General features: G+C 43.6%; 5 protein-coding genes across 6 annotated transcripts; 4 read left to right on the forward strand and 1 right to left on the reverse strand.

The window, feature by feature from the left end:
* Positions 1-4,685: 4,685 nt before the first annotated feature.
* LOC115662460 (bifunctional pinoresinol-lariciresinol reductase 2-like) lies at positions 4,686-7,703 on the forward strand. Its single transcript, XM_030584604.2, has 4 exons — positions 4,686-5,062; positions 6,586-6,826; positions 7,019-7,222; positions 7,380-7,703. Exons 1-4 carry the CDS (start codon positions 4,733-4,735, stop codon positions 7,541-7,543), a joined length of 939 nt encoding a protein of 312 aa, XP_030440464.2. The 5' UTR covers positions 4,686-4,732; the 3' UTR covers positions 7,544-7,703.
* A 381-nt stretch (positions 7,704-8,084) lies between these two features.
* On the forward strand, positions 8,085-11,644 carry LOC115662471 (protein LPA3). 2 transcript variants are annotated; one of them, XM_030584611.2, is made up of 9 exons: positions 8,089-8,300; positions 8,892-9,041; positions 9,451-9,498; positions 9,592-9,631; positions 10,011-10,111; positions 10,375-10,567; positions 10,645-10,743; positions 11,166-11,283; positions 11,404-11,644. In XM_030584611.2, the coding sequence occupies exons 1-9, from the start codon at positions 8,223-8,225 to the stop codon at positions 11,522-11,524; spliced, it is 948 nt and encodes a 315-aa protein (XP_030440471.2). In that variant the 5' UTR covers positions 8,089-8,222; the 3' UTR covers positions 11,525-11,644. The 2 variants fall into 2 exon arrangements, with proteins under 2 accessions (XP_056173594.1, XP_030440471.2); XM_056317619.1 differs by lacking the exon at positions 8,892-9,041 and having other exon boundaries at positions 8,085-8,300.
* Positions 11,645-12,270: 626 nt separating this feature from the next.
* Positions 12,271-14,118, forward strand: LOC115662456 (scopoletin glucosyltransferase-like). The gene has a single exon (XM_030584600.2). It carries the CDS (start codon positions 12,373-12,375, stop codon positions 13,942-13,944), a length of 1,572 nt encoding a protein of 523 aa, XP_030440460.2. The 5' UTR covers positions 12,271-12,372; the 3' UTR covers positions 13,945-14,118.
* A 498-nt stretch (positions 14,119-14,616) lies between these two features.
* Positions 14,617-16,228, forward strand: LOC115662470 (probable UDP-glucosyl transferase 73B6). Its single transcript, XM_030584610.2, has one exon. It carries the CDS (start codon positions 14,725-14,727, stop codon positions 16,180-16,182), a length of 1,458 nt encoding a protein of 485 aa, XP_030440470.2. The 5' UTR covers positions 14,617-14,724; the 3' UTR covers positions 16,183-16,228.
* A 3,049-nt stretch (positions 16,229-19,277) lies between these two features.
* Positions 19,278-22,486, reverse strand: LOC115662462 (uncharacterized). The gene is made up of 5 exons (XM_056318059.1): positions 22,396-22,486; positions 21,333-21,396; positions 21,175-21,216; positions 19,628-19,732; positions 19,278-19,535 (listed from the first exon to the last, which is right to left on the reverse strand). The coding sequence occupies exons 1-5, from the start codon at positions 22,473-22,475 to the stop codon at positions 19,398-19,400; spliced, it is 429 nt and encodes a 142-aa protein (XP_056174034.1). The 5' UTR covers positions 22,476-22,486; the 3' UTR covers positions 19,278-19,397.
* Positions 22,487-23,932: the final 1,446 nt, after the last annotated feature.

Genomic DNA, 23,932 nt, shown 5'->3' on the forward strand with positions numbered 1-23,932 from the left:
GTCCTAAACCTTTTGTCTTTGTTTTGGTCGAATTTTGCTAACTTAGGGTGCGCATGGAATGCATTCCGGAATAAAAATTCTGTTCCGGAATGCGTTCCGGAACAGAATGACGTTTGTTAAAAAATTTCCGGAATGCATTCTGGAGCAATTTTTGCATTCTGGAATAAAAATGCGTTTGTTAAAAATACTTGATTCCAGAATGCATTCTTGATTCCGGAATGCATTTTTGATTCCAGGATGAGTTTTTGGCAAGAAAAAGAGAAGCTACTTTTTATAGCTTCTTGATTCCGGAATGCATTCTCCTTATTTTCTCATAATTTTTTTTTTCAGAAAATGCATAAAAATTGAAAAATTCTAGAAAAAATCATAAAAATTTCCAGAAAATAAAAAAAAGTCAGATTTCGGGAAAATATGAAATTTAATGAATTTTTTTTAAAAAAATAAGAAAAAATCAAAAATTTCAAAACTTCACAGAATAGCTTAAAATACTCGTGGCCACCCACTTTGAGTGAAATTTAAATTTTTTGAGGTGCCCAAAAAAAAAAGAAAAATAATAATAAAATAAAAATTTTCAAAACTTCACAAAATGGCTTAAAATACCTGTGGCCACCCACTTTGAGTGAAATTTAAATTTTTTGAGGTGCCCAAAAAATAATAAAAAATTTCAAAACTTCACAGAATGGCTTAGAATACCTGTGGCCACCCACTTTGAGTGAAATTTAAATTTTTTGAGGTGCCCAAAAAAATAAAAAATAATAATAATAAAAAATTCAAAACTTCACAAGATGGCTTAGAATACCTGTGGCCACTCAATTTGAGTGAAATTTAAATTTTTTTAGATGCCCAAAAAAATTTTAAAAAATCAAAAATTTCAAAACTTTACAGAATGGCTTATAATACCTGTGGCCACCTACTTTGAGTAAAATTTAAATTTTTTTAGGTGCAAAAAAAATCAACAAATCAAAACAGATTTCTGTTCCAGAAATCAATTTCTGGAGCAGAATTAGTCATGTTTTACCAAACAGATTTCTCCTCCAGAAATCAATTTCTGGCAAGAATTTCAGAAATCAATTTCTGGCAAGAATTTGATTTCTGGAGCAGAATGGTTACCATTCGCACCCTTAGACGCCGGCCGGCCGGTCACCAGCGCTGACGTGGACAACTTTAATAATATTTAATATTTTTTTGAATTTTTATTTATTTTTTTCTTCTTTTTTTTTCCCTCCCCTCCCTCCTTCCTCTAGACCAGAGGCTAGCACCAGTGAGGTCAACCTCACTGGCCATTGGCGAGGCTCGCCCTCACCAGTAACGACGAAGGCGAGCCTCGCCATGGCTGGGCGAGGCCCGACCTCACCGGATCTGGCGAGGTTATGCCTCGCCCAGCCGCCGACGAGGCTCGACCTCGCCAGATCCAGCGAGGTCGGGTCTCACCTAGCCATGGCGAGGTCGAGCCTCACTGGCGGTTGGGCGAGGCATGACCTCGCTAGATCCGGTAAGGTTGGGCCTCGCCTAGCCATGGCGAGGTTCGCCTTCGCCGTCATTGGCAAGGCTGCCCTCGCCAGTGGCTGGCGAGGGCGAGCCTCGCCGACCTTTGGCCTCTGGTCGGCTGGACCGCCTTGCTGGCCTCTGGCCTCTAGCCGATCGTTGGTCCGTCGACCTGCTGGAGGAAGGAGGGAGGGGAGGGGGAAAAAAAAGAAAAAAAGAAATAAAAATTCAAAAAAATTAAAATATTATTAAAGTTGTCCACATTAGCGCCGGTGACCGGCCGATTGGCGTCCACGTCAGTAAAATCTAGCCAAAATTGGCACAAAAACAAAGGGTTTAGGATTAAATTGGCACAAATATAAAATGTTTAGAACTGAATTGGCACCATAAAAAGGTTTATGACTGAATTGGCACAAATGCAAAAAATTTAGGACTGAATTGGCACCAAAAAAAGATTTAGGACTAAATTGACACTAATACAAAATGTTTAGGGCTTCTTTGATACTTTTCCCCTATAATTGACGTCACGATCATAACTTACTAGGCGCCAAAATTACGTTAGAAATTTGATTCAAAATGAAGTTATATCCGGACAAATCAAGTAAACAATGAAACGTGAAATATACTTTTACATTTTACGAATTTGCACCTCTATTATTTTTTCCAACAACGAAATCCACGTTATTTTCGTTTATTTTGAATGACTGCTACTTAATTTTTAGTTCCTTAAAATTTTACTCTAAAATATAAATTATTATTTAATGCAAAGCATTTTCAACTTTTTATGTCTTTTATAAAAGTGAAATTTAGAAAGTTTCCACAGCTTTGTTGAGGCGGGGGACGAGTGGCCGTCCATCTCCTTATCTTTGGATCTTTCAAATGATCACTTTGGTCAATGTTGACTTTAACATGATTTGTATTGTAGCTGAATCGTTTTTCTTCTTTTGCTCTCCATGTTAGTTAAACCGTTTTCAACCTTACGGTGTTGACGAAGCAATTCATAACTGTTGGTTCCCAGGTGGATGGTGGTGTGTTCGCCGCCCTAAACTGGGAACCCAATCAGTTTGGTCTGATTCCAGAGTTGACCCGACTGCTCACCCCTTGTCGGCAACAAGATTTTCTCCCAATTCCGCTTTATTCAATTGCTTTGTGACTTGCGATCTTTGTGATGTCATATCATTGTCGCGTATGGCTTTTTAATAATAATTTTTCAACGGGGAAAGGAAAAGGCACTCAAGACCGTTTGGTTCGATTTTCAAACGCAATGGGTGAACGCAAATACCTTTAGGTGAAAGCCACTTAGGAAATGCAAGTGGTGTTTGGTAAAAAATTTTGTGAAGCTACTTTGACCTAAGTAGTGTTTGGTAAATTTTTTTTGCAAAGGGCTTTGGCAATTTTTATTCTTAATATTCCGGTTTTGCTTCTATTATCGTTCATCTTCTTCACCGTGAGGGTGGCCGGCGAGGGCGGATCGGGCGGCGAAGGCCGAGGGGCCGACGAGGGGCCGCGAGGTCGCCCGACCTAGGCGATGGCCGCCTGGGGTTGGGCGACTCCCAGCGCGCCGTCGCTGGGTCGGATCTGGCCGGCCGGAGTCGCGCGACCCGGCGGCGGCCGCTGGGTCGCGCGACCAGGTGGCCGTTGCCTAGAGTCGCGCGACCAAGGCGACCGCCGCTTGGGTCACGCGACTCCAGGCGACCGTCGCCTGGGTCACGCGACTCTAGGCGACCACCGACCCAAGCGACGGCGCTGGGCGGTCGCCCGACCCCAGGCGGCCGTCGCCTGGGTCAGGCTATCTCGCCGGCCAGATCCGCCCTCGCCGGCCCTTCGCCGGCCACCCTTGTCAGCCACTCTCACGGTGAAGAAGATGAGCAGTAACAGGGCAAAACCGGAAAATTGAAATTTGAGTGAGGGCAATTTGGGAAGGGAAAAATGGAAACTGGTTTTCATTTGTGGAATGTTTAGCCAAAGGCTGGTCCGGGACACGGCTTTGGGATTCGGCATTCAAGCGGCATTTCAAATGTCGCTGGCTTTCGGCTCCGAAGTCGGGAAAAGCCGAGCTCAAACGATTCAGCATTTTGGGAAGGGGCTTTTGAGGCCGAAAGCCCCTTCCCAAAGCTGAACCAAACGGGGCCTAACTTGTGCAATGGAAGTGGGTGGCTTAGAGAGTCCTTGATTCACACTTGCTTTTGGCCTTGATCACAATTAGACTGATTTCATTGGCGAGCTTAGGGACATACATATAACCAGTCTAGATGTTTAATTAACAGTTTTTACTTAGAAAATGAGGACCCTTCTTTGATAGTTTAGTTGGCAGCAAGAATTCCTAACGATTTCGCTTTATTCGATATGACTTAAAGGGTTTTGGTGATATGATACCATTATCGATTATCATTTAATTATGACAATTCTCCAATAACAAGAAGTAAAAAAAAAAAAATTGAGACCACCTTTTACGACCACGTCGACGTGCTTCATGGCATCGACAAGGCTCTTCATGTCCGAGAACGATAGATGTTACATATAACTTTGCACTAGCAAGATTCATAGTGCTTTTGTCTTTTCAATTTTCGGGCCGAAATAGCAAGAACCATCGTTGATTTCATCCCAAAATTAGCACCATAGCTATTTGTTTGTCACAAGGGCAATTCTCTCAGCCAGCTTTTCACAACTACAGAAATGGCCTTTTTAATTAAAAGGAGCTTGTTCTAAAAGCTCAAAGTAATTTTTCTTTTTCAAATCACTCTGTCAATTATTCCAAGAGGTTAATCGGCGGGCAGTTTCGCACATTATCTGTCGATCGATGCTGCATTGATGATCAAGATGATTGACAAAATCGATGTTTAAAATAGTGTCGCACATTCTGCATCGCGTCAAACTAATGCTAGTAAGATTCTGCATCAAATGACACCTTCAAAGAGCATGGCCATATATATATAAAACAGAACTTCTATTTTTTCATCTTAAAAATCAGTCAAACCGTCACTCTCATTGCTACAGTAAAAAATAAAACTGATGTTCTGCTTCGTGTGAACGAATGGACAATACTACCTTCAATTTCAAAACAAAGCAACCAATCTCACCAGCACCTGACAGTGGCCCCAAGTCTTCCTCCCAAGCTAAACCCAACAAAAGGAAAAACAAAGAAACTCTCGCTTGTATAAATGCCCACTAAAGTTGGCTTCTCTCCCCACCACGAGAGAGAGAGAGAGAGAGAGAGAGAGAGAGAGAGAGAGAGAGAGAGAGAGAGATGGGGAAGATCAAAGTCCTGATAATTGGTGGAACAGGCTACCTGGGAAAGAGATTGGTGGACGCGAGCTTGAAGCTAGGGCACGAGACGTACGTTCTGCACAGGCCGGAGATCAGTGTGGACATAGAGAAAGTGCAGATGCTGCTGTCGTTCAAGGGACGAGGCGCGAAACTTGTTCCGGGCTCTTTCGGCGATTACCGGAGCCTCGTCGACACGGTTAAGCTGGTGGATGTGGTTGTGTGCGCAATCTCCGGCGTGCACATCCGGAGCCACCGCATTCTTCTTCAGCTCAAGCTTGTTGATGCCATCAAAGAGGCCGGAAATGTTATGGTAATACAGCTGCACCATCACTGTTCCAAGAGTGACGGTGCAGTCTCCAGCACACTTTTGGAAATCAAGAATCCCTCTTCTAAGATTACATTCCTATCTTTCTTTTTCCTTTTCTTGTGGCTTTCTATTCCTTTATCTCTTCTTCTCTTTTATTTTCTGCTAGATCCTTTTCTCTTTTTCGTATAGAGCCTCTTATTCGATTTGAGATATGGTGATTTTAGTTGGTCATCTCTAAACCAGCCAAAAGAAATTAATGGGACATTTTCCACTTAAATTCAATCATCCTAGCTTTGGCAAAGAAAATGGTTATTTTTTATTATCCAAAACTGAACCGAATTGGTTTTTTGGTTTAGTTCATATTCGGTTTGAGTCGAGGTTCGGTTAAAAAACTAGACCGAGCCAAACTGTTGGCATCACTAGTAGCTCATATGAAAAAAAGAAGAAGAAAAAATCAAATTTTGTGAATTTACGATGTTAGGATGTTATCTAGTATATATATATATATATATATTACGATATTCTATAAAGATTTATTAAGTTTGACGTAATAAGGTCCATATGATGTCATAAAATGCACTTTTTTTATGTTGCACCACTGTTGACGATTTTTGTCTTTTACCAAGTGCAACATATTATACAGTATGAAAGAATATCATTTTTTTAATATTACGATTATGATAGTATACAAAAAGTTTTGGACGTTACGTCATAAGCGCAAAACTTTATAGAATGGTAATTGTTTCTTATTTAGATCATTACTTAGTTTTATTGTAACTCAGTGAATGTCATAAGTTTCTTGTTTTATTCTTTGAGATATAGAGATTGCGACATTTACCAAGAGTAAAACGTTGTACAGTGTGAATATTCTTATTTTATGAGCGTAATGATGTTTCATAATAACAAAACACTGAGTCATAAAAAAAGAACATCATGCTGCAAAGTCGATCATAGAGGAGAGATGGGATGAAGATTGAGATTCAAGACCAGTAGTTAGAAAGAACAAACAAAGGTTCTTAATATTCATTTTCTTTTCAAGGAGTTGTTTTAATTTTATGAAAAGGATCAAGCATCCTATAAACTTCCAGTAGCCAGTTGTTCTTGGAATGAAAATTGTGGTCAACATGGCCCATTATAAACCCAGTCTAACGGCACCATTATGCTAGCAAGATTCTTACTTAGAACAAGTAGGTTATAAAGGTCGTGACTATGTGTAAATAATAACTCTGAGGAAGAAATTAGGAAAAGATCAGTACGAGAAGTGAAATTATTCTTAGCCCTTTTAAGTAATCAATTGAATTTAGCAGTGAATCTTTGATCAAAATCATTGGACGAAAGTCTTCCTATGGGATGTCAAATGCACAAATTAAAGGTGATCGAGACCCCGGTGCAGCCAATGCATATATACTTTGATGAACTGAACAAGTCCACCAAAACTCCAAAACAGAAACCTCCTGTAGTTCGACGAGTATACATCACATTCGATGAAGAAGGCATACGATCTCATACTCGGAAAAATCTTGCAGAGGTTCTTGCCATCTGAATTCGGAACTGATCCCGCGACAATGGACAATGCAATGGAACCTGGAAGGGTGACATTCGACGACAAAATGGTGGTGAGAAGAGCGATCGAGGACGCCGGGATTCCGCACACGTACGTTTCAGCGAATTGCTTCGCTGGCTACTTCCTCGGCGGTCTATGCCAACCGGGGAAGATCCTCCCATCTACAGACTCTGTGGTGTTGTTAGGAGATGGTGACAAAAAAGGTATCAATCTGTCGCAAAAGTTGCCTATTTCACTGCAATGTTAACCCTTATTGTATAGTTTTCGGGTCTCTGCAATTGCTTATTTTTGACACTCCAATTTAGTTTCAAGGTTACACTGGTAAAGAAAAGTTAGTTCACTATTTTCTGCTAAAGGTTTATGATCAATGTACGTGTGTCGACCGTATGGCGCAGCAATATACGTTGACGAAGACGACATCGCCATGTACACCATGAAAAGCATAGACGACCCTCGGACTCTCAACAAGACTGTGTATCTCAGGCCACCTAAGAACATCCTGTCTCAGCTCGAAGTTGTCGGGATCTGGGAGAAACTCATTGGGAAAGATCTGCAGAAGTCTTCCATCTCAGCTCAAGATTTTCTGGCTTCAATGAAAGGTAAAGTTAACTTCACAGGAGGTCTAGTCTTGCTACAAGCAGCTTGTGGAAAGCTTTCCTTGCACTCTGCATATTTTTTTTTTGTACATAGCAAACGCATGTGCATGTAGATGTACTATGATCGACTCATTAATGGGTGTTTATCTTCTAAATGAAGAGCAAAACTACGCGGAACAAGTCGGGTTGACGCATTACTACCATGTGTGCTACGAGGGATGCCTCACGAATTTCGAGATCGGAGAAGATGGCGTTGAAGCATCCGAGCTCTATCTGGACATAAAATATGTCACGGTCGAAGAGTACATGCGGCGCTATTTGTAGCCGGGAATTCACTGTCATCTGCTGCGTCAGAACTATTCATCGATCATACAATAATCATGTTGATTTACGATACTTGCATTCTTTCTCATGAAAGCAAAATGTAAAATCACATAACTCTGATATAATAAAGTGATTTGTCATGTCTCTTCTAGAAATCAAATTACCCACTTCAAATTTTAATACATGTTTCTTTGGATTCAATACGTATTTAGATGATAAAGATCACGTTGTTTCAAATAACATAAGCGTCATAAATAGGATATTTCGACGTATAAATTCGTTAAATTTGTTTGCGATCGGTCGGAAGAAACCTGATATTAATATGTATGAACAATAATTACCTTATTGTATCTTGAAATTGCTTATTTATGCACATACCCTTATTTTCCTAAGTATATCTTTATGATTTGTATAACGAAATTCAATTCTTATCTTCATATCCGGTATTGAAATGACCAACTTCATGACGTTCGCCTGGACTACTTATTAATAAGCCTCACGACCACTTCCTCCATGCTGGGCCCAGGTGGTCCTGTTGTCACATTTCCGGATGAAATTTCAGACACACGTTCTTGGTTCATCCATGTCGCTTTGGCTTCGATGGGCTGACTTCTCTCTCGTCAAACGTACGTCCTCTCGTTTCGCTGTGTCCTGAGAGTCCAGGAGGAGAGGTCGGAAAATGCCGTTATCCAGTGCTCCTGGAGCTGGAGTTGCATCGCTCTTTCCGCTCCAAAAATCTCATGTTTCAGATAGAGAGGTGAGAGACTCGGTGATCATGGAGTGAACCAGATTTTTTCGTTTGTAGTTATGTCTCTGATTGCAATTCATAGGAAACAGCTTCGGTTCTTGATCCTTTGGCACAGTTGATGCATTGCGCGTCTGGTTTTTGAATAAATTCTTGGGGAGTCTTCTTCTGAGGAAGAGGGTGATTCCCATTTGCAGACTCCTGATCCTTGCTGAATAATTGCATAAAGACCCAAATGGGCCAATGTTTATGGGCGATAGAAATTGTTGTAGATCATTAATTTTGGAACCATTAAGGGCCAAACGTTTGAACAATACTAGAATTATCCGAAGGTCTTACTTCAGCAACCAAGTTCTGATTGAAATTTCTCTACTATGAAGCTCATAGAACCCGCTTTGGTGGGTTGTTCAGTGTTTGAATCACCATTTTTTCCTACCGAATCAGCAAAAACGAGTTATGTCTGGGAAGTTCCAACTTTCTAGGTTTACATGTCTTGGAGAAGAGCTCTGTAGCTGTCCAACATGTCTGCTTCCAAAAGTGTCTGCCTTTTTAATGTCCTGCGCTTCTGGTGTTTATTGGTTAATAATTTCCATGGGGATGTAGCTGGTTAGGTGCTTGAAGTCGTGGAGAAAGAACAGTAAGATTGTTAGAAGGGATTTCAGACCTTTGAGGTGTTCAATATCCGGTGAAAGTCGTTCCTCTGTTGAGGTAGATGTGCCGTTTCCGAGGGACTATGATGAATTGCTTGAACAAGTAAGCATGTTACTGAAATTGTGTCGATCTATGTATTTTTTTCGGTAACTAGCAATGAAGTGTATATGTTATGATGTATTCCTTTTGAATTCTGCTCTTTTATACAGTGTGTTTTAGAAGTCCCTTTATCTTTGCAAGTGTTTGGAATATGTGCTAGCATCGTTTCAACCAACATCGTTTCACTCTGCATGCTTTTGAAGAATGTATGTTTTGATCTTCCTTTGGATGGTTGAAGATGTGATTTTTCTTGTCTGTGGAACATTTGTTGAAGAGCAAACTTCACAACAAATGTTCAACTGTGTGTGTGCACGCGGGGCCTGATGGCCAGTGTTTAGCGGCTACAGCAATATATCTCCACATCTTTTTAAAGAATACCAGTGACATAATTTCTTTTCTTATCAATTGACAGGCTAAAAGGGCGACTGAGTTGGCCGTCAGCGACAACAGACAGTTAATGGTGTGTTTCCTTTGTCATTTTCTTCTGTTATGGCTAGAAGCAGGAAAGAGAAGCTGTAAACCTGAGTTGAGCGTAAATGGATTTTGATTGTAGGAGATTGAATTTCCAACCTCAGGACTAGATTCTGTTCCGGGTTAGCACCTCAGCCTTGAGTTCCCCTTCACTCGTATCTTTGTGTTTGTGCGTGTTTATTTGTTGAAAACTGCTCTTTCTAATTGAAGTCTCTGCCACCGAAGGCAGTTCTTTTCTTTGTTATGCACTACCTAGCATGTAATGACTTGTTAATATCACTCATAATGGGTATTAAGCATTTAGGAGGTGAAAATTTTCAAAGAGAATATCCTCTGTGGTTTAAGGGTGATGACTCTCTCTCTCTCTCTCTCTCTCTCTCTCGTGCATGGGTACGAATACTAAACGAGCAGAAAATGCCTTTTCTGTTTGGCTGAGCGTCCTTGAACACTATATGATCAATGTTTCATTGACTATGGTTTCACTCTATGAGATTATGTCAGGTGATGGTGAAGGAGGAATAGAGATGACAGGAAGCATGCAGTTGATTCGTGAATTTTGCGACCAGTTGGTTGATTCTGAGAAGGTTACACGAACCAGAATTGTGAGTATGTATTTATACTCCTATAACATTCATATAGGGAGATAACAACTTCCTTTCTTCGATTGTTGATTTAGTTTGCTTTGGAGCTTATGTTGGTGAAGGATGGGTCAACATGAAAGACATATATACAAGGAAATACAGTGATGCAATCAAAACAGGGTCATTGATCTTCAAATAGGATTCTTGCTCTATGCCATATGTCTCTTACTCTCATCCTGCTCTTAAAGAGTCTATTGACTTCCAAGTGCCATTTCAACTTTCAGTTTTTTCCTGAGGCCAATGAAGTCAAATTCGCAAGAAAATCAGCTTTCGAAGGAGCTTCATTCAAGTTGGACTACCTAACAAAACCGTCCTTTTTTGAAGATTTCGGCTTTACTGAGAAAGTGAAAATGACAGACCGCGTGAGACCAGAAGACGAGCTATTTCTCGTCGCCTATCCCTATTTTAACGTCAATGGTAGCTCCACATATCCTGTCTTCTTGTTGATATTGGCGTAAGTAAGTTCTATGTCAGGAGATTATTGTCCAATTCAGAAATGCTTGTCGTGGAAGAGCTTTACAGAGAAGCTGTCGTGAACACAGCCAGAAAGCTTATTATATTCAATGGAGAACTTGACCGCATAAGGTCTGGATGTATCCTTTTGCCAGCTTGTTTTTTGCATTTCTTCTACCTTTTCAAATCACACGACTTACAGATGTTCGATCCACTCACAGCGTCCATTTGGACAACTATATTTGCTGAATTCATGACCACCTTTTTGGTTTTGGTTTCGGTTTCTTGAACAGTGTCATTTAGTTACTGAGTTGAACAGTTATCGTGTAGTTACTGATCTAGCTTTAGAGCCGATGACTAGACCATTGGTTACAAATACTTAAATGTGTCCCAACCATTACCGGAGATTAATGTGTTTATCTGGCGTTCTTTGGACCTTCTTAAGGAAGGTGCTATCTCTTCTGCTATCATATGAACAGAGAGCGAACTTTTCACTATGGCCCGTATGTTATGGAAGTTTCGCCCTTGTGCCCTCCCGGATTTTATCCTTAACAGTAGCAAGACTATCCTGCATTTTTCTATCCGAAGCTGGCAGCCCTTACAAAGACCCTTTTCCCAAAAATGGAGACTGTGTACTACATTCACAACTTTAAAGGAACGAAAGGAGGAACACTCTTCAGGTTTGTGAATGCCGATCTATTCATTAAGAATTTTCCTTTTTTATGAAAAAGTTCCATCTCATGGCCCTAACGGCAGTATTTCTCTCTTTTCTTTTCCTTCTCTTTTGTAATGTCATGTAGATGCTATCCTGGCCCATGGAAGGTTCTCAGAAGAGTCGGAAACCGGTACATGACTTTGCACCAGCAGGAAGCGATGCCCTCACTCAAGGAAGTTGCCTTGAACATTCTGCCCTCATCTTGAACACTCAGCACATTGTATGTAACAGATATTACCGATGCTTGAACGCTTGATCCCGAGTCCGAACATGCTAATTGTGTGTTGAGCAGAGTTTGTAAATGTAAGACAGATCTTCTTTGTTCACTGTGCAGTATACTTGGAACAATCCAATTGTATTCCCTATGTAAAGGGTGATGAGCGTGGATCCATATGAACAGGATAGAATTTTACTCCCTTCACAGGTAAAATTCACTTCGCATTCGGTAAAAAAGAAGAAGGAAAAAGGCAAAACCCTCTTCACACATTGGTACAGGAGGAAGCACAAACGCAAGTATTCATCACCCATCAAACTGAACCCTTCAGCTTAGTCTCACATGAAAGCGATTCAGATTTGCAGAGCAAATGTTTGGAGGAGGGTGAATCGGGTGATTCCCCTGCTGTTTTCCTTGCTGTGCAAGTTTAAGGTACAGTTACTGTAACGAGAAGTCCAAACGCGAGTTGAATGTCGACGGACGTCCTCTTCAATACATGCGAGTCATTTGCGTGTCGAACAACCGAGAGAAGGCACGTTGACGCGTCGCATGGATGCTGTGTCCTGCATGTTTGACTCTCCCTTTGATGTGGATGAAAGGAACGAATGCATACTTCCTCATCTTTTGTCAACAACACAACCTACCTAACACAACAAGACGCAACAAACGGTCAAACTCTTCCATGACGGGACCCTCAAAGTCCCTTCCTTTCCCGTTAAGTCTATCTCTCTCCGCCCTTCTTCTTACTTCTTCCTTCTGTAAAGACCACATCTTGCGCACTGAAACCGCAAGAAGACCAAGATCAAGAACCTACCCAAGTCCGAGGGAAGATCTGCAGACATGTCGTCATCGTCGCCGTCGCCGCCGCCTGAGATCCTGGTAGTGCCCTTCTTCGGCCAGGGCCACCTCCTCCCTTGCACGGAGCTCTGCAAGCACCTCGCCGCCCGCAACCTGAAGGCCACCCTCGTCATCTCCTCCAACCTCTCCTCCTCCATCCCCTCCTCCCTCCGCGGCCACCACCCCCTCCTCCGGATCGCCGAGATACCCTCCTCGCCGCCCCCTCCGGCCGAGCCGGGATCCGATCCCATGGAGGCTCACCGGGCTCACCACGCCCAGCTGGCTCAGGGGCTCGAGGACATGCTCGCGCCCCGGCCCGGCGATCCCAGCGCGGCCCGGCCCGCCTGCGCGGTCCTCGACGTCATGATGGGGTGGAGCGGCGAGATCTTCGCCAAGCACCGGATCCCGACGGTCGGGTTCTTCACCTCCGGCGCGTGCTCGTCGGCGATGGAGGTCGCGGTCTGGAAGGCCAAGGTCGAGGATCTCAAGCCGGGCGAGACCCGCCAGCTCCCGGGCCTCCCCGAAGACTTGGCGCTCACGGCGTCAGACTTCAAGCGCCGGCCCCACGGCCCGCCGCACCTCCGCGGCGGCGGCGGCGGCAGAGGCGGCAGAGGGCCTCCGAATCGGGGATCCGGACCCCCCCGCCCGATGGGTGTCCCGGGTCCGAAGTTCATGGGCCCGCCCGGACCGGGCCAGCAGCCACCGTGGGTCGAGGAGTCCGGCGGCTGGATCGCGATGCTGTTCCACACGTGCGCCGAACTCGAGGGCCTATTCCTCGGCTACCTCGCCGGCCAGGTCAGCAAGCCGGTCTGGGGCGTCGGGCCGCTGCTGCCGGAGCAGTACTGGAAGTTGGCCGGCTCGCTCCTGCACGACCGGGAGATCCGGTCGAACCGGCCGTCCACCGTGACCGAGGACGAGGTCATCCAGTGGCTGGACTCCAAGCCGCACGGCTCGGTACTGTACGTCGCGTTCGGGTCCGAGGTGGGGCCCACGGCGGAGGAGTACCCGGAGCTGGCGGCCGCGCTGGAGGAGTCGACCCGGCCTTTCATATGGGCGATCCAATACGGGGCGGGGCGTCGGGGCCCGCCCAAGACGTTCCTGGGCGGGTCGCCCGGCTCGGACGAGGACGAGGACGAGGGCTACTTCCCTCACGGGCTGGACAAGAAGGTTGGAGAGCGGGGCCTGATTGTGCGCGGGTGGGCCCCGCAGCTGCTGATACTCAGCCACCCGTCGACGGGCGGGTTCCTGTCGCACTGCGGGTGGAACTCGACGGTCGAGGCAATCGGGCGCGGCGTCCCGTTCCTGACGTGGCCCATCAGGGGCGACCAGTACTACAACTCCAAGCTCGTGGTGGACCATCTCAAGATCGGGCACGTGGTGTCCGAGGACATGTCGAAGAACTTCGCGAGGGACGACATAGCCAAGGGGATCGAGAGGCTGATGTCCGACGAGGGCGCGCGGGAGAGAGCCGCGCGCATCCGGGCCGTGTTCGAGCACGGCTTCCCGGCCAGCTCGGTGGCCGCTTTGGACGCGTTGAAGGACTTCATCATCAGCAAGACGGCGGCGTCGTCGTGAGCAGCCGCGCGCTTCCCCTAGTCCATTTGAGGAGTGAAGGGGAATTATGTTATGTTGGGCTTGTAATTTCACGATCAGAACAATGTATCACCAGTTGTATACACTCGTCACTGTAGAGAATCTGCGCCTTTACTTACATTGCGCCTTCCATATAACTTGAATTTCTTTTCCCTATTTCACTCGATGATTTTGATTTGAATATAACCTTTTTACGAGCCTCGGTTGAAAATGACATCTTGAATAAGTTAGTAACAAAAAAGAAAATAAAAGATAAGTATATTGAAAGTCTCACAACTTGTCACGAAAGTATAATTGAGTACTAAAATTTTCAAAAAGTGCAATTAAGTCCTAAAATTTATTAAATTAGTCCAATCAAATCTTTTCGTTGATTGTACTTTTTGAAAATTTTAAGACTCGATCGCACTTTCATGACTAATTTTGAGATTTTTAGTGCACTTATCCTTAAAAAATAATAATAAAGTGATAGTTACATATAATCAAGTCAACTAACCTTGCGACATCTCCTCCAAATATAACCTATCCAAAGAAGCATAATCACTACCTAAGCAAGCGTAAGCGATTACGTTCTCATCTCCATTCATTCGATGTATTAGCCTTGATAAAAGTAAAGAACTCCCCGACCTCCTAGTCGAAGAAAGCTCCTGCCATTGCCACGCTCACACCTGTGAGTCAACAGCTTCTCTTGTATATAGGGTGTTCAAATTTTCTATCTTTCGCATAGCACAAGCGATAACAGAGACACCCCCCACCGGAAAATCAATGGCCGGAGGTGAGATTTGGGTCCTCTCGTCTTTCGGGCAAGGCCATCTCTTCCCCTGCATCGAGCTGTGCAAGCTCGTCGCCTCCCAAAACTACAAGGCCACCCTCGTCGTCTTCTCCTATCTCTCTTCCTCTGTCCCCTCCTCCTTCCGCGACCACCCTCTCACGGACGTCCTCGTCGTCCCGGCCCATCCGCCGCGTCCCGGCAGCGACGGGATTCACCAGCAGATGGAACGTAGCAAGGCCCAGCTTGCCGGCTTCCTCGAGGAGCTCCTCACGGCCCGGTCGGGGAGCTCGACCCGGCCCATCTGCGCCATCATTGATGTTCTCTTCATATTGGGCTGGGCGGCTGAAGTGTTCGGCAAGTTTGGAGTTCGGACGGTCGGATTTTTCACCTTCGGAGGTTGCTCCGCCGCGATGGATCTCGCGGCCTGGAAGGGTAGCCCACTGGACATCGGGCTCGGGGAGACCCGTTTGCTTCCTGGGTTACCCGAAGAAATGGGGCTCACGGTTTCGGATCTTAAAAGGCGGATTAGTGTGGCTAGATTGCGGAAGTGGGGCCAGCAGCAGGGGCATGGAGCGGGTTCGGACTCGGGGCTGGGTTCTTCTCGGCCTTCGGGTCCGGGTGGACCGCCGAGGATGCCCGGCGAAAAGCCATACTGGGTGGATCCCACCGAGAGCTCTACCGCGTTGGTGATCAACACTTGTCACGATCTCGAAGGTCCATTCCTCGATTACCTAGCCAATCAAGTCGGCAAACCCGTTTGGGGCGTGGGTCCGCTCCTCCCTGATCAATACTGGACGTCATCTGGTTCTCTTGTCCGAGATCGCGAGATCCGACCTAACAAGCAAAGCAACGTGACCGAGGAGGACATCATCCGATGGCTGGACTCGAAACCGCGCGGCTCCGTGATCTACGTGTCCTTCGGCAGCTCCGTGGGGTTGACGACGGACGAATACGACACGCTGGCCAAAGCGCTGGAAGAGTCCACGTGGCCGTTCGTATGGGCCATCCAACCGGGCTCCGGCGGGTCCGAAGAAGGGTACTACCCTAACGGGCTGGAGGCCAAAGCGCGCGAACGGGCCTTGATAATAACCGGATGGGCACCGCAGCTCCTGATACTGAGCCATCCGTCGACGGGCGGATTCTTATCGCACTGCGGGTGGAACTCGACGGTGGAAGCCCTGGGCCGCGGTGTCCCGTTTTTGGCATGGCCCATCAGGGGAGACCAGTTCTACAATGCCAAGCTTGTGGCGCACCATCTGAAGGTGGGGTACAGGGTATCAGATGATGACTTGGTGATGGTCAAGAAGGAGGAGATAGTGAAGGGAATTGATAAGCTCATGAGTGATGAAGAGGTGAAGGAAAGAGCTGCAAAGGTTAGTGGCATGTTTCAAGGTGGATTCCCTGCCTGTGCACAGGCTGATTTAGATGCTTTTATCAATTTTCTCACCTAAAATCATGTTGACCAGAGATAAATATTACTTTCTCTTGAGTTTGGAGGAACATACGTAACAAGGTGTTACCAAACTATTGGTATTGTCAAAGATAATTGGATCGAGAAAATATGTTATTCGCGGTGCTTTTGCTAATATAGAACAAAGTATCTCATACATCGGTGATCCCGCGCGTCCTACTAACGGGGCATCACCCATTCAGTCGAATTCTTTCGTGTGAAACCCGAAGAGATGTGATTAGAAGGGTAATACTAAGTCGGCAGGATAAGCAGTTATCGGCGTTGCATCGAATGATTTGTCCTGTGTCTAGAGAATGTAAAGTGGCTACAAGGGGCAGAAGGATTTGTGTCCACACGTACAGTCTATGTCAATCTTGCGGATGCGAACACACTGAAAACCTCACATCCACATCGGAACTTGTCGTTGGCAAAGGCATATTCAGTTTGGTTTTGGACTTCCTATGCTGTTCACACTGCACATCTTAATCATAGCATATTAAATTAAATAATTGTTTAGACATGGAAGAGGGGCCCGAGAAATATATAACTCGAGACATTATTTCCTACTTCTCAAGGCGACCTATGTGTGATCGGTGCTATTCTCCTTGAGGCCACTTGTTAACATGATCAATAATCATTTTCAAACTCAGAACAAGTTCTCCTTGTTTAGTTCCAGAAACAAAAAGAAAATGCTCACCTCATGGCGTGAAGATTTATTAATTCGAGGTTTGAAGAATTCCAATCCAATGAATCGATTAGTTCGGCATTGATATGGTAAGCACGGCCATATAGGTTTAATGTAATGTCTTTGCGACGATTATGACTGTGAAGTACGATGATATATTGGCTTCCAAAAAGTTATTTGACGGACGCCCTTGCAACTGCAACATCTCGGAACTATTTTTAGGATATTGCTTTACGTAAGAGATTTGCACTGCAAAGCGTTTTACTATAAATATAAATATATATGTTAAAATAAGAAAAGCAAAAAAACACAATAGAAAACAACATTATGGAGGTATTTCTTGTAGTATTTCTTTTTGTTATCTTTCTTATACATGATACAGATAGACAAACAAAGTAAAGGAGAATAATAAGACTATCAAGAAAGTGCAAATCGGTAGGAATAAAGCTCAAATCTCATCCTTATTGCTCATGAACTGTACAGTAATGTAATAAAGATCGTATATGTGCGTATAATTGTGGATTTAGAATATGGATTGATGGTAGGACAGGTTCTTTCATCCCACGTAAGCAGTGAGGTCATTGCGGGTAAGAGATTGAGAAGAAAGTATAATGATTGGGTGATCTAACGACAGATTAAGCTGCCTATGTTGATTGGGAAATTTGGGATACTGCCGGATTTGTGAGCGGGACAGTCTTGTAGCGTGAATGGGAAATGACCCTTTTTTCACACTATAAGAATCAAGACCAAATGAGCATTTTGACGTAAATTAGTTCTTGGCATCTCATATATAGAAATCAAATATATAAGGATTTATTCGTTTTAAGTCAAAACAAATCCTATTTATTCTTTTCATTGGTCTCACTTTATGAACCCTGCTCTTACACAGATCAACCCCAGCCTCCAACCCAACTAATGATGAGATCTTGGCGGCATTGCCCCATTTGAAATTGAGCACAATTCTTGCAAAGAAATAGCCCACTTGTATCTCGATAGAGATGGGAAATACGCTACAATATCATTGGATCGAATAATTGATCTAGTTAAGATAGACTTCCATCTTATAACAAGTGATATCAACCCCTAGAAAGATGAATTAAGATCTCAAGCCAAGATTAGCTGCTAGTTGAAATATGAAAGATGAAAGAACTCCCCGACCTCTTAGTCGAAGAAAGCTGCCATTGCCACGCTCACACCTGTGAGTCAACAACTTCTCTTTTTTGCTGAATTCGTCGTAACATTAGAGACGAACATAAAAATTCGTCGCCAAATTTTGCCACAAAATTTTTGCGACGAACTTAAAATTTTTTAATTTGCTGAATTTCTAACAAAATTTGGCAACGAACTTAAAATTTTTTAATTTGCTGAATTTTTAATATAATAGAGGGAAAATTCCAATTAAGGACCCCAAGTGGGGTCATTTTCTCAAAATAGGACCCAAAGTGAACATGGTGTCAAATAGGGGCTCGAAGTGCTCAATTCGTCTCAGGTAAGTGCCTGGGTTCGCCGGCCGGTCAAATCTCGCCGGCCGGCTAGCACAGTACTGTTCCGGCAACCGGAACAGTACATTTCCTCTCTGTTTTTTTTTTCTTCTCTTCCCTCCCCTTCGCCGGCCATAGCTGGGGCCGGCGGAGGTCGCCGGCCTCAGGCGGAGGCCGCCCTCGCCCAACGCCGGCGAGGGTTGCCCTCGCCCAACGCCGGCTGGTCAAAAGTGGCCGGATTGACTGAATTGACACAATTATAAAAGGTTTAGGACTGAAATGGCAAAAAAAAAAAGATTTAGGACTGAATTGGTACAATTGCAAAAGGTTTAGGACTTTTTTGGTAATTTTCCCCCGCATATCCTATGAAGGCTGTTTGACAAACTTTGAAATTGCAGAAGATGGAGAAGAAGCTTCCCAGCTTTATCATGAAGTTCAATATACCCGCATGCATGAATACCTGAAGATTTATGCATTATCGTACTAAGAAGCATTTGAACCAATCAGAGTTCACTCTTGCTATCAAAATAAAAAAATCTTGAGCTCTCTATCACGATCTATCATTTTTGTGTGATTAAAATATGGTTTAAGCCGAGATTTTCTATCAGTGATCGTGTTCTTTTCATTCTCGGGAGAAAACAAAGACCAGCTCAGAGTATTCCTACAATGATCCTAGCTAAAGGTTTTCTGGGTTATTCCAAAGCTGCCTTTTGTAATTAGGGAAAGTACGATAACTCAGGCACACGAGGATTCACAAGAAGAACATGCTTGATCATTTCTCAGAACTCGACTTAAAATTTCAGGTATTGCCAATAGGCAATCTTTTTTTTTTTCATAATACAACTCCCAGTCATTTGAGAATATTTCAGTTACAGAGAAGCAACAGTTCACGTATTCCCGGTCTATCATCCCGAGAGTGTTCCCCTATGCATTTGTTAGGAAGCCCTCCTTAGTCCTTCCCTACTTATCGGCATCATGTCATAGTTAATCCGTCTCTAACATATATCAACATACCCGACACTTTCATTCGTTCTATTTTGATTGGTCGGGTCATACAAGACACCCCTTAAAGCCTTTTTGTAGGGCAGTTTCATCGAGGTTCCTCCCAATAAAGACAAGCTTGTTTATTCTCTTCTCATCAGGACCCCATACTTTTCCCGGACAGCCATCCAATGTTGATTGGACCCCCTGAAAGGAAGAGGCAGTTTTTTGAAATAAAATAAGTCGAGGATTTAAACCAAAATGGCTAGAAAGAAGTTCGTAAACACAAGTAGTGGAACCTGGAATACATATCGTTGCTCATAACCAGTCACAGACAGTACACCCTTCATTCTGTACAAGTCCACCCCCTTTTCTTCATTCAGTCTCTCTAACCAATCATCAACCTATTCCATTGACATTGCATATGAGAGACATGCTTAAATAGATATCATCAGAGTTGAGCAAAAGCAAACTGCAAGTGCTAGAATGCAAACAACATATGGGACACAAATTCCCATGCACATTACTAGCCTAGTGAAAAATATCGAGACTTATGCAGATTCCAAGGCCTTGTCACAAACCAAGAGTATTAAGGTTCTATCTCAAGCATAGGTAAGGAAACATGCCTTATCAACCTTTTTAAGACCACTGTCATTATTTGAATTTTTCACATATTTAAGCACCAACCATTAGATGTAAAGTACATTCTTAGCTTTACGGGTAAGCCCACACTTTATTTGAACGACAAATGATCAAGTGTAAAAGTGCTTGCATAAGCCAAGTTAGCCAAGTTGCCAATGTTCATTCAAGTCACCTAGAAATAGTGTAAGTGAGATGCTCATTAGTCCTCCGAAACTCTTCATTGTCTTCATAGATAGTAAAAGGGCACAAATGGGAGACATAGACAACATAGATGAGGAAGAGCTGAAGTATAAACTTAAATTTATACCCAACCCCAAAGTAAACACTTTCAAAACAATTGTCTCCTTTGTCTCCTTACAATGTTTCTCCTTCAGTTCTCTGCTTTTGCTACGTTTGACGACCGCACTAGAATTGATCTGCCAAGGAATTTTAAAAGTATAGCACAGGGGCTATACTAGTGAACACGGATATCAATAGCAGTCATGCAAAAAAAAAAATCCTTAGTACATGTCAAGAAAACTCGTCAAAAACCAATATCATCGTGCGTTCTTAATGGAACTAGTAAGCCTACCGCAGCCACTGGTTGCTTAACACTGCCGAATGACGATGGGCTGGACTGGCATGTTGGCCCATCAGATCATGGTGACAGAATATGAAGCTATGGCCCTCTGTACCGTAACAGATGGGCTGACCAGACCGCACTACCTCATGGCACCCGCAGTTACAAGAAGCACAGGGGCAGTCCATAGACTCTCAAAGTGAATGCCTAAACAAAATCATGGCTTCATTTATTATAGTGAATGCCTAAACAAAATCATGGCTTCATATCTTATAGTGAAACTCGTGTCACTTATATTGTTACTCCTTGACGGGAGCAATATCACAAATAGAATACAAGAAGATGCAACAGTGCATGCATAAATTTCCCGTAGACTCATACATGCACCACACTTAAATGAAAGAGGAGGAAGAGAGGGTCTCAGACGACTATTTACATGCACAAACACGAGACTTCTGCAAACAGTTCCTGGGCCCACCATATCATTCAATTTTCCATAATTAAAAGCCTCCAGGGTGAACAAACTAATACCCAATTGGTACATCTTTCTACCGGGGAACTAGTTGAACCAAAAGATAGCACACAACCCCCATGGGTGACCGCAATTAGAACACCAAGATCTAAAACAGCTAACGGAATTATTACCTCATCGAGATCCAGTTTACCCTCAGAAACAATACCGATGCCCTTTGTGCTCTTCTGCATTACCTACACATGCTGGGAAATTCAGTCATCACAGGTAACAAAACTACATAGAACTAATGGCAATACGATAAGACGAAAGCAAAAGAAATTTTGTACACGTTACCATGCCCATGTTGATGAGCATTACAGGATGAGCCATCTCCATGAACTTCAGAACCGATTCTGCAGAGGCAACTGACAGGTTAGAACATGACACCATGCTGTGCTGCAAAACTTCCATTTAATTTATAACCAGTCAAATATATACTGTTTCCTATATTGTAGAAAAAGGGAAAATTATCAAAAAAGTCCTAAACCTATTGCGTTTTTGCCAAATCAGTCCTAAACCTTTCAACTTTGCCAATTGAGTCCTAAACCTTTTCACTTCTTGCCAATTCAGTCCTAAATCTTTGCACTTCTTGCCAATTGAGTCCATTTAGCCGGTCGGCGCGGACGTGGCAGCCGGCCGTCCGGGCAACGCTGACGTTACAAATTTTTAATATTTTTTTCTAATTTTTTAATATTTTAATAAAATTTATTATTATTATTATTTTATGGCTTTTCTTTTCCCTTTGGCCGGTTCGGCCACTGGCGACCGGTCAGAGGCACGGGCCGGCGAGGTCGACCTCGCCGGCCTCTCGACCTCGCCGGCCTTTGGAGAAGCTCGCCCCTGCTGGCCACTAGAGAGGGCGAGCCTCGCTCGCTGTCGCTGGGTGTTGTGACGGTGAGTTCGGCCTCGCCGTCGCGACACCCCGCAATGGCGAGGTCGACCTCACCATCGCTGGGCGAGGCTCAACCTTGCCTAGATCTGGCAAGGCCGGCCTCGCAGCGGCGGGCGAGGCTCGCCCTCGCTAGTGGCCGGCGGGGGCGAGCTTCGCTAGAGGCCGGCGAGGTCTGTCGGTCGCTAGTGGCTAGACCGACCAGAGGGAAAAGAAAAGCCAGAAAAAAAATATTAAAAAATATTTGAAAATTGCCACGTCAGCGTTGTCTGGACAGCCGGCCACGTCAGCGCTGATCGACTAAATGTACTCAATTGGCAAGAAGTGCAAAGGTTTAGGACTGAATTGGCAAGAAGTGAAAAAGTTTAGGACTCAATTGACAAAGTTGAAAGGTTTAGCACTGATTTGATAAAAACGCAATAGGTTTAGGACTTTTTTGACAATTTTCCCTCAGAAAAAGCACCTGTCCAGATCATAACCTCCCACTCCCAAAACAAAATCCATGTCAACGCTTCCATATTTAGCTAGCTTGATTTGTGCCATGCCATTGATGCGCTGGAAAGTGCCGGTACAGACATAATTAGAAGACACTAAACAAAGATAAAGTCCATTCAAGCTTTTCTAAGAAAACATAACACACTATCAGCAGCTCAATGATGCTGGAGGCAAACATTATTTCAGGAGAAGTTACAGCTTACTACTTGATCAATTTCCACAAATCTTCAGAAATTTAGGTTCCATGTCGCGGTAACTATAGCTGATTAACTGTTGGCATCACCCCAAAACAGATCTAATCCGCCTCAAAGAATCTTTCACTAGTACACATATGTTATCCTTCCTCACCGTGTGTTTGGGGTGACTTATCCATTTAATTGCACTCTTGGTTTTAATATTCGGGAGAACACCCGAAATCTTCAAAAGGAGATTGACTATGGACATCCAAAGCCAGTTGACGTCATGTAAATTTTTTTAATTTTTAAAAAGCCAAAATTACTTTTTTTTTGTTCTAGCAGGAGATTCATTAACTACTTTTTGCCTTTTGATCAATACCCCCAGTCATGCGACAGTACTGATGATCCACTCTATCCAATTAGCTTAGCCAAAGAAAAGTCCAGCTAACCAGAATATGGAGAAAAGTTAACAATGACCTCTGTCCACAAACTCCTATCGGGAAGACCCTTATGCAGTTACTCATTGTGGTGGGAAAGTGAAAGGCGAAAATAATACTTCAAATAACCCATCTCTCATAGATCTGGCTCGTCGGGGGTCGCCCGACCTCGGGCGACGGCCGCCTGTGCTAGATCTAGCTCGCCGGCGTCTGTAGGCTAGCTCCGGCGAAAGGTAGGGTTGGTTTTTTTTATTTAAAAAAAGATAATTTCCAAAGCCCTTTTACAAAAAAAAAATTTATCAAACACTACTTGGGCCAAAATAACTTTACAAATGATTTTTTACCAAATACCATTTGCATTTCCCCAATAGACTTTAACCTAAAGGTATTTGCATTTCCCCAAGTAGCATTTATAAAGTTGAACCAAACGGGCCCAAAGACTAAAGCCTATCTTAAGAACATGTTTTTGGTATTTTTTTTACTAAAATTCGAAATTAAAAATTAATGAGGATTAATTATCTATAGTATGGATAATATCCTAAGATGCAAATTCTAACTAGAATTATCCTATTCTATCTATTAGGCAAGTTTAAACTAGAATCCTATCAAGAACTATTCTATCTTATCAGAAAAATTTAAAACCTAACTTTATCCTAAACTACCACTTTAAATCTTTTTTGGTATTTTCGAATTTAGGAAAAGTATTTATCCTAATGCTATCTATAATATAGATAAACATGCATGGCAATCAAACCAAAATCAGACATCATCCACATCAATCAAATCACATTAAGTATATGAAACTCTGTGCAATCTATTCAAATTTGATAACAGAAAAAACCGGCTAATCGTGATCCCGGACATAGGATCGGATTGTCCGAGCTCGCCAAAC

This window comes from Syzygium oleosum, unplaced genomic scaffold (genome assembly GCF_021117445.2).
Source record: "Syzygium oleosum isolate NSW1041296 unplaced genomic scaffold, Sole_v2.1 Sole_v2.14, whole genome shotgun sequence".
Taxonomy (NCBI): Eukaryota; Viridiplantae; Streptophyta; class Magnoliopsida; order Myrtales; family Myrtaceae; genus Syzygium; species Syzygium oleosum.

Excerpts from the sequence above, each read along its gene's own strand:
- LOC115662460 (XM_030584604.2), top strand. The coding sequence starts at position 4,733 with ATGGGGAAGATCAAAGTCCTGATAATTGGTGGAACAGGCTACCTGGGA. Across the intron at positions 5,063-6,585 it reads AAGAGGCCGGAAATGTTATG|AGGTTCTTGCCATCTGAATT; the intron begins GTAATACAGCTG and ends AAAATCTTGCAG. Across the intron at positions 7,223-7,379 it reads TTTTCTGGCTTCAATGAAAG|AGCAAAACTACGCGGAACAA; the intron begins GTAAAGTTAACT and ends TTCTAAATGAAG.
- LOC115662471 (XM_030584611.2), top strand. The coding sequence starts at position 8,223 with ATGCCGTTATCCAGTGCTCCTGGAGCTGGAGTTGCATCGCTCTTTCCG. Across the intron at positions 9,042-9,450 it reads ATGATGAATTGCTTGAACAA|GCTAAAAGGGCGACTGAGTT; the intron begins GTAAGCATGTTA and ends ATCAATTGACAG. Across the intron at positions 10,744-11,165 it reads TGACCGCATAAGGTCTGGAT|ACTATCCTGCATTTTTCTAT; the intron begins GTATCCTTTTGC and ends AACAGTAGCAAG.
- LOC115662456 (XM_030584600.2), top strand. The coding sequence starts at position 12,373 with ATGTCGTCATCGTCGCCGTCGCCGCCGCCTGAGATCCTGGTAGTGCCC.
- LOC115662470 (XM_030584610.2), top strand. The coding sequence starts at position 14,725 with ATGGCCGGAGGTGAGATTTGGGTCCTCTCGTCTTTCGGGCAAGGCCAT.
- LOC115662462 (XM_056318059.1), bottom strand. The coding sequence starts at position 22,475 with ATGGCACAAATCAAGCTAGCTAAATATGGAAGCGTTGACATGGATTTT. Across the intron at positions 21,397-22,395 it reads GGAGGTTATGATCTGGACAG|AATCGGTTCTGAAGTTCATG; the intron begins GTGCTTTTTCTG and ends TTGCCTCTGCAG. Across the intron at positions 19,536-19,627 it reads AGCAACGATATGTATTCCAG|GGGGTCCAATCAACATTGGA; the intron begins GTTCCACTACTT and ends TCTTCCTTTCAG.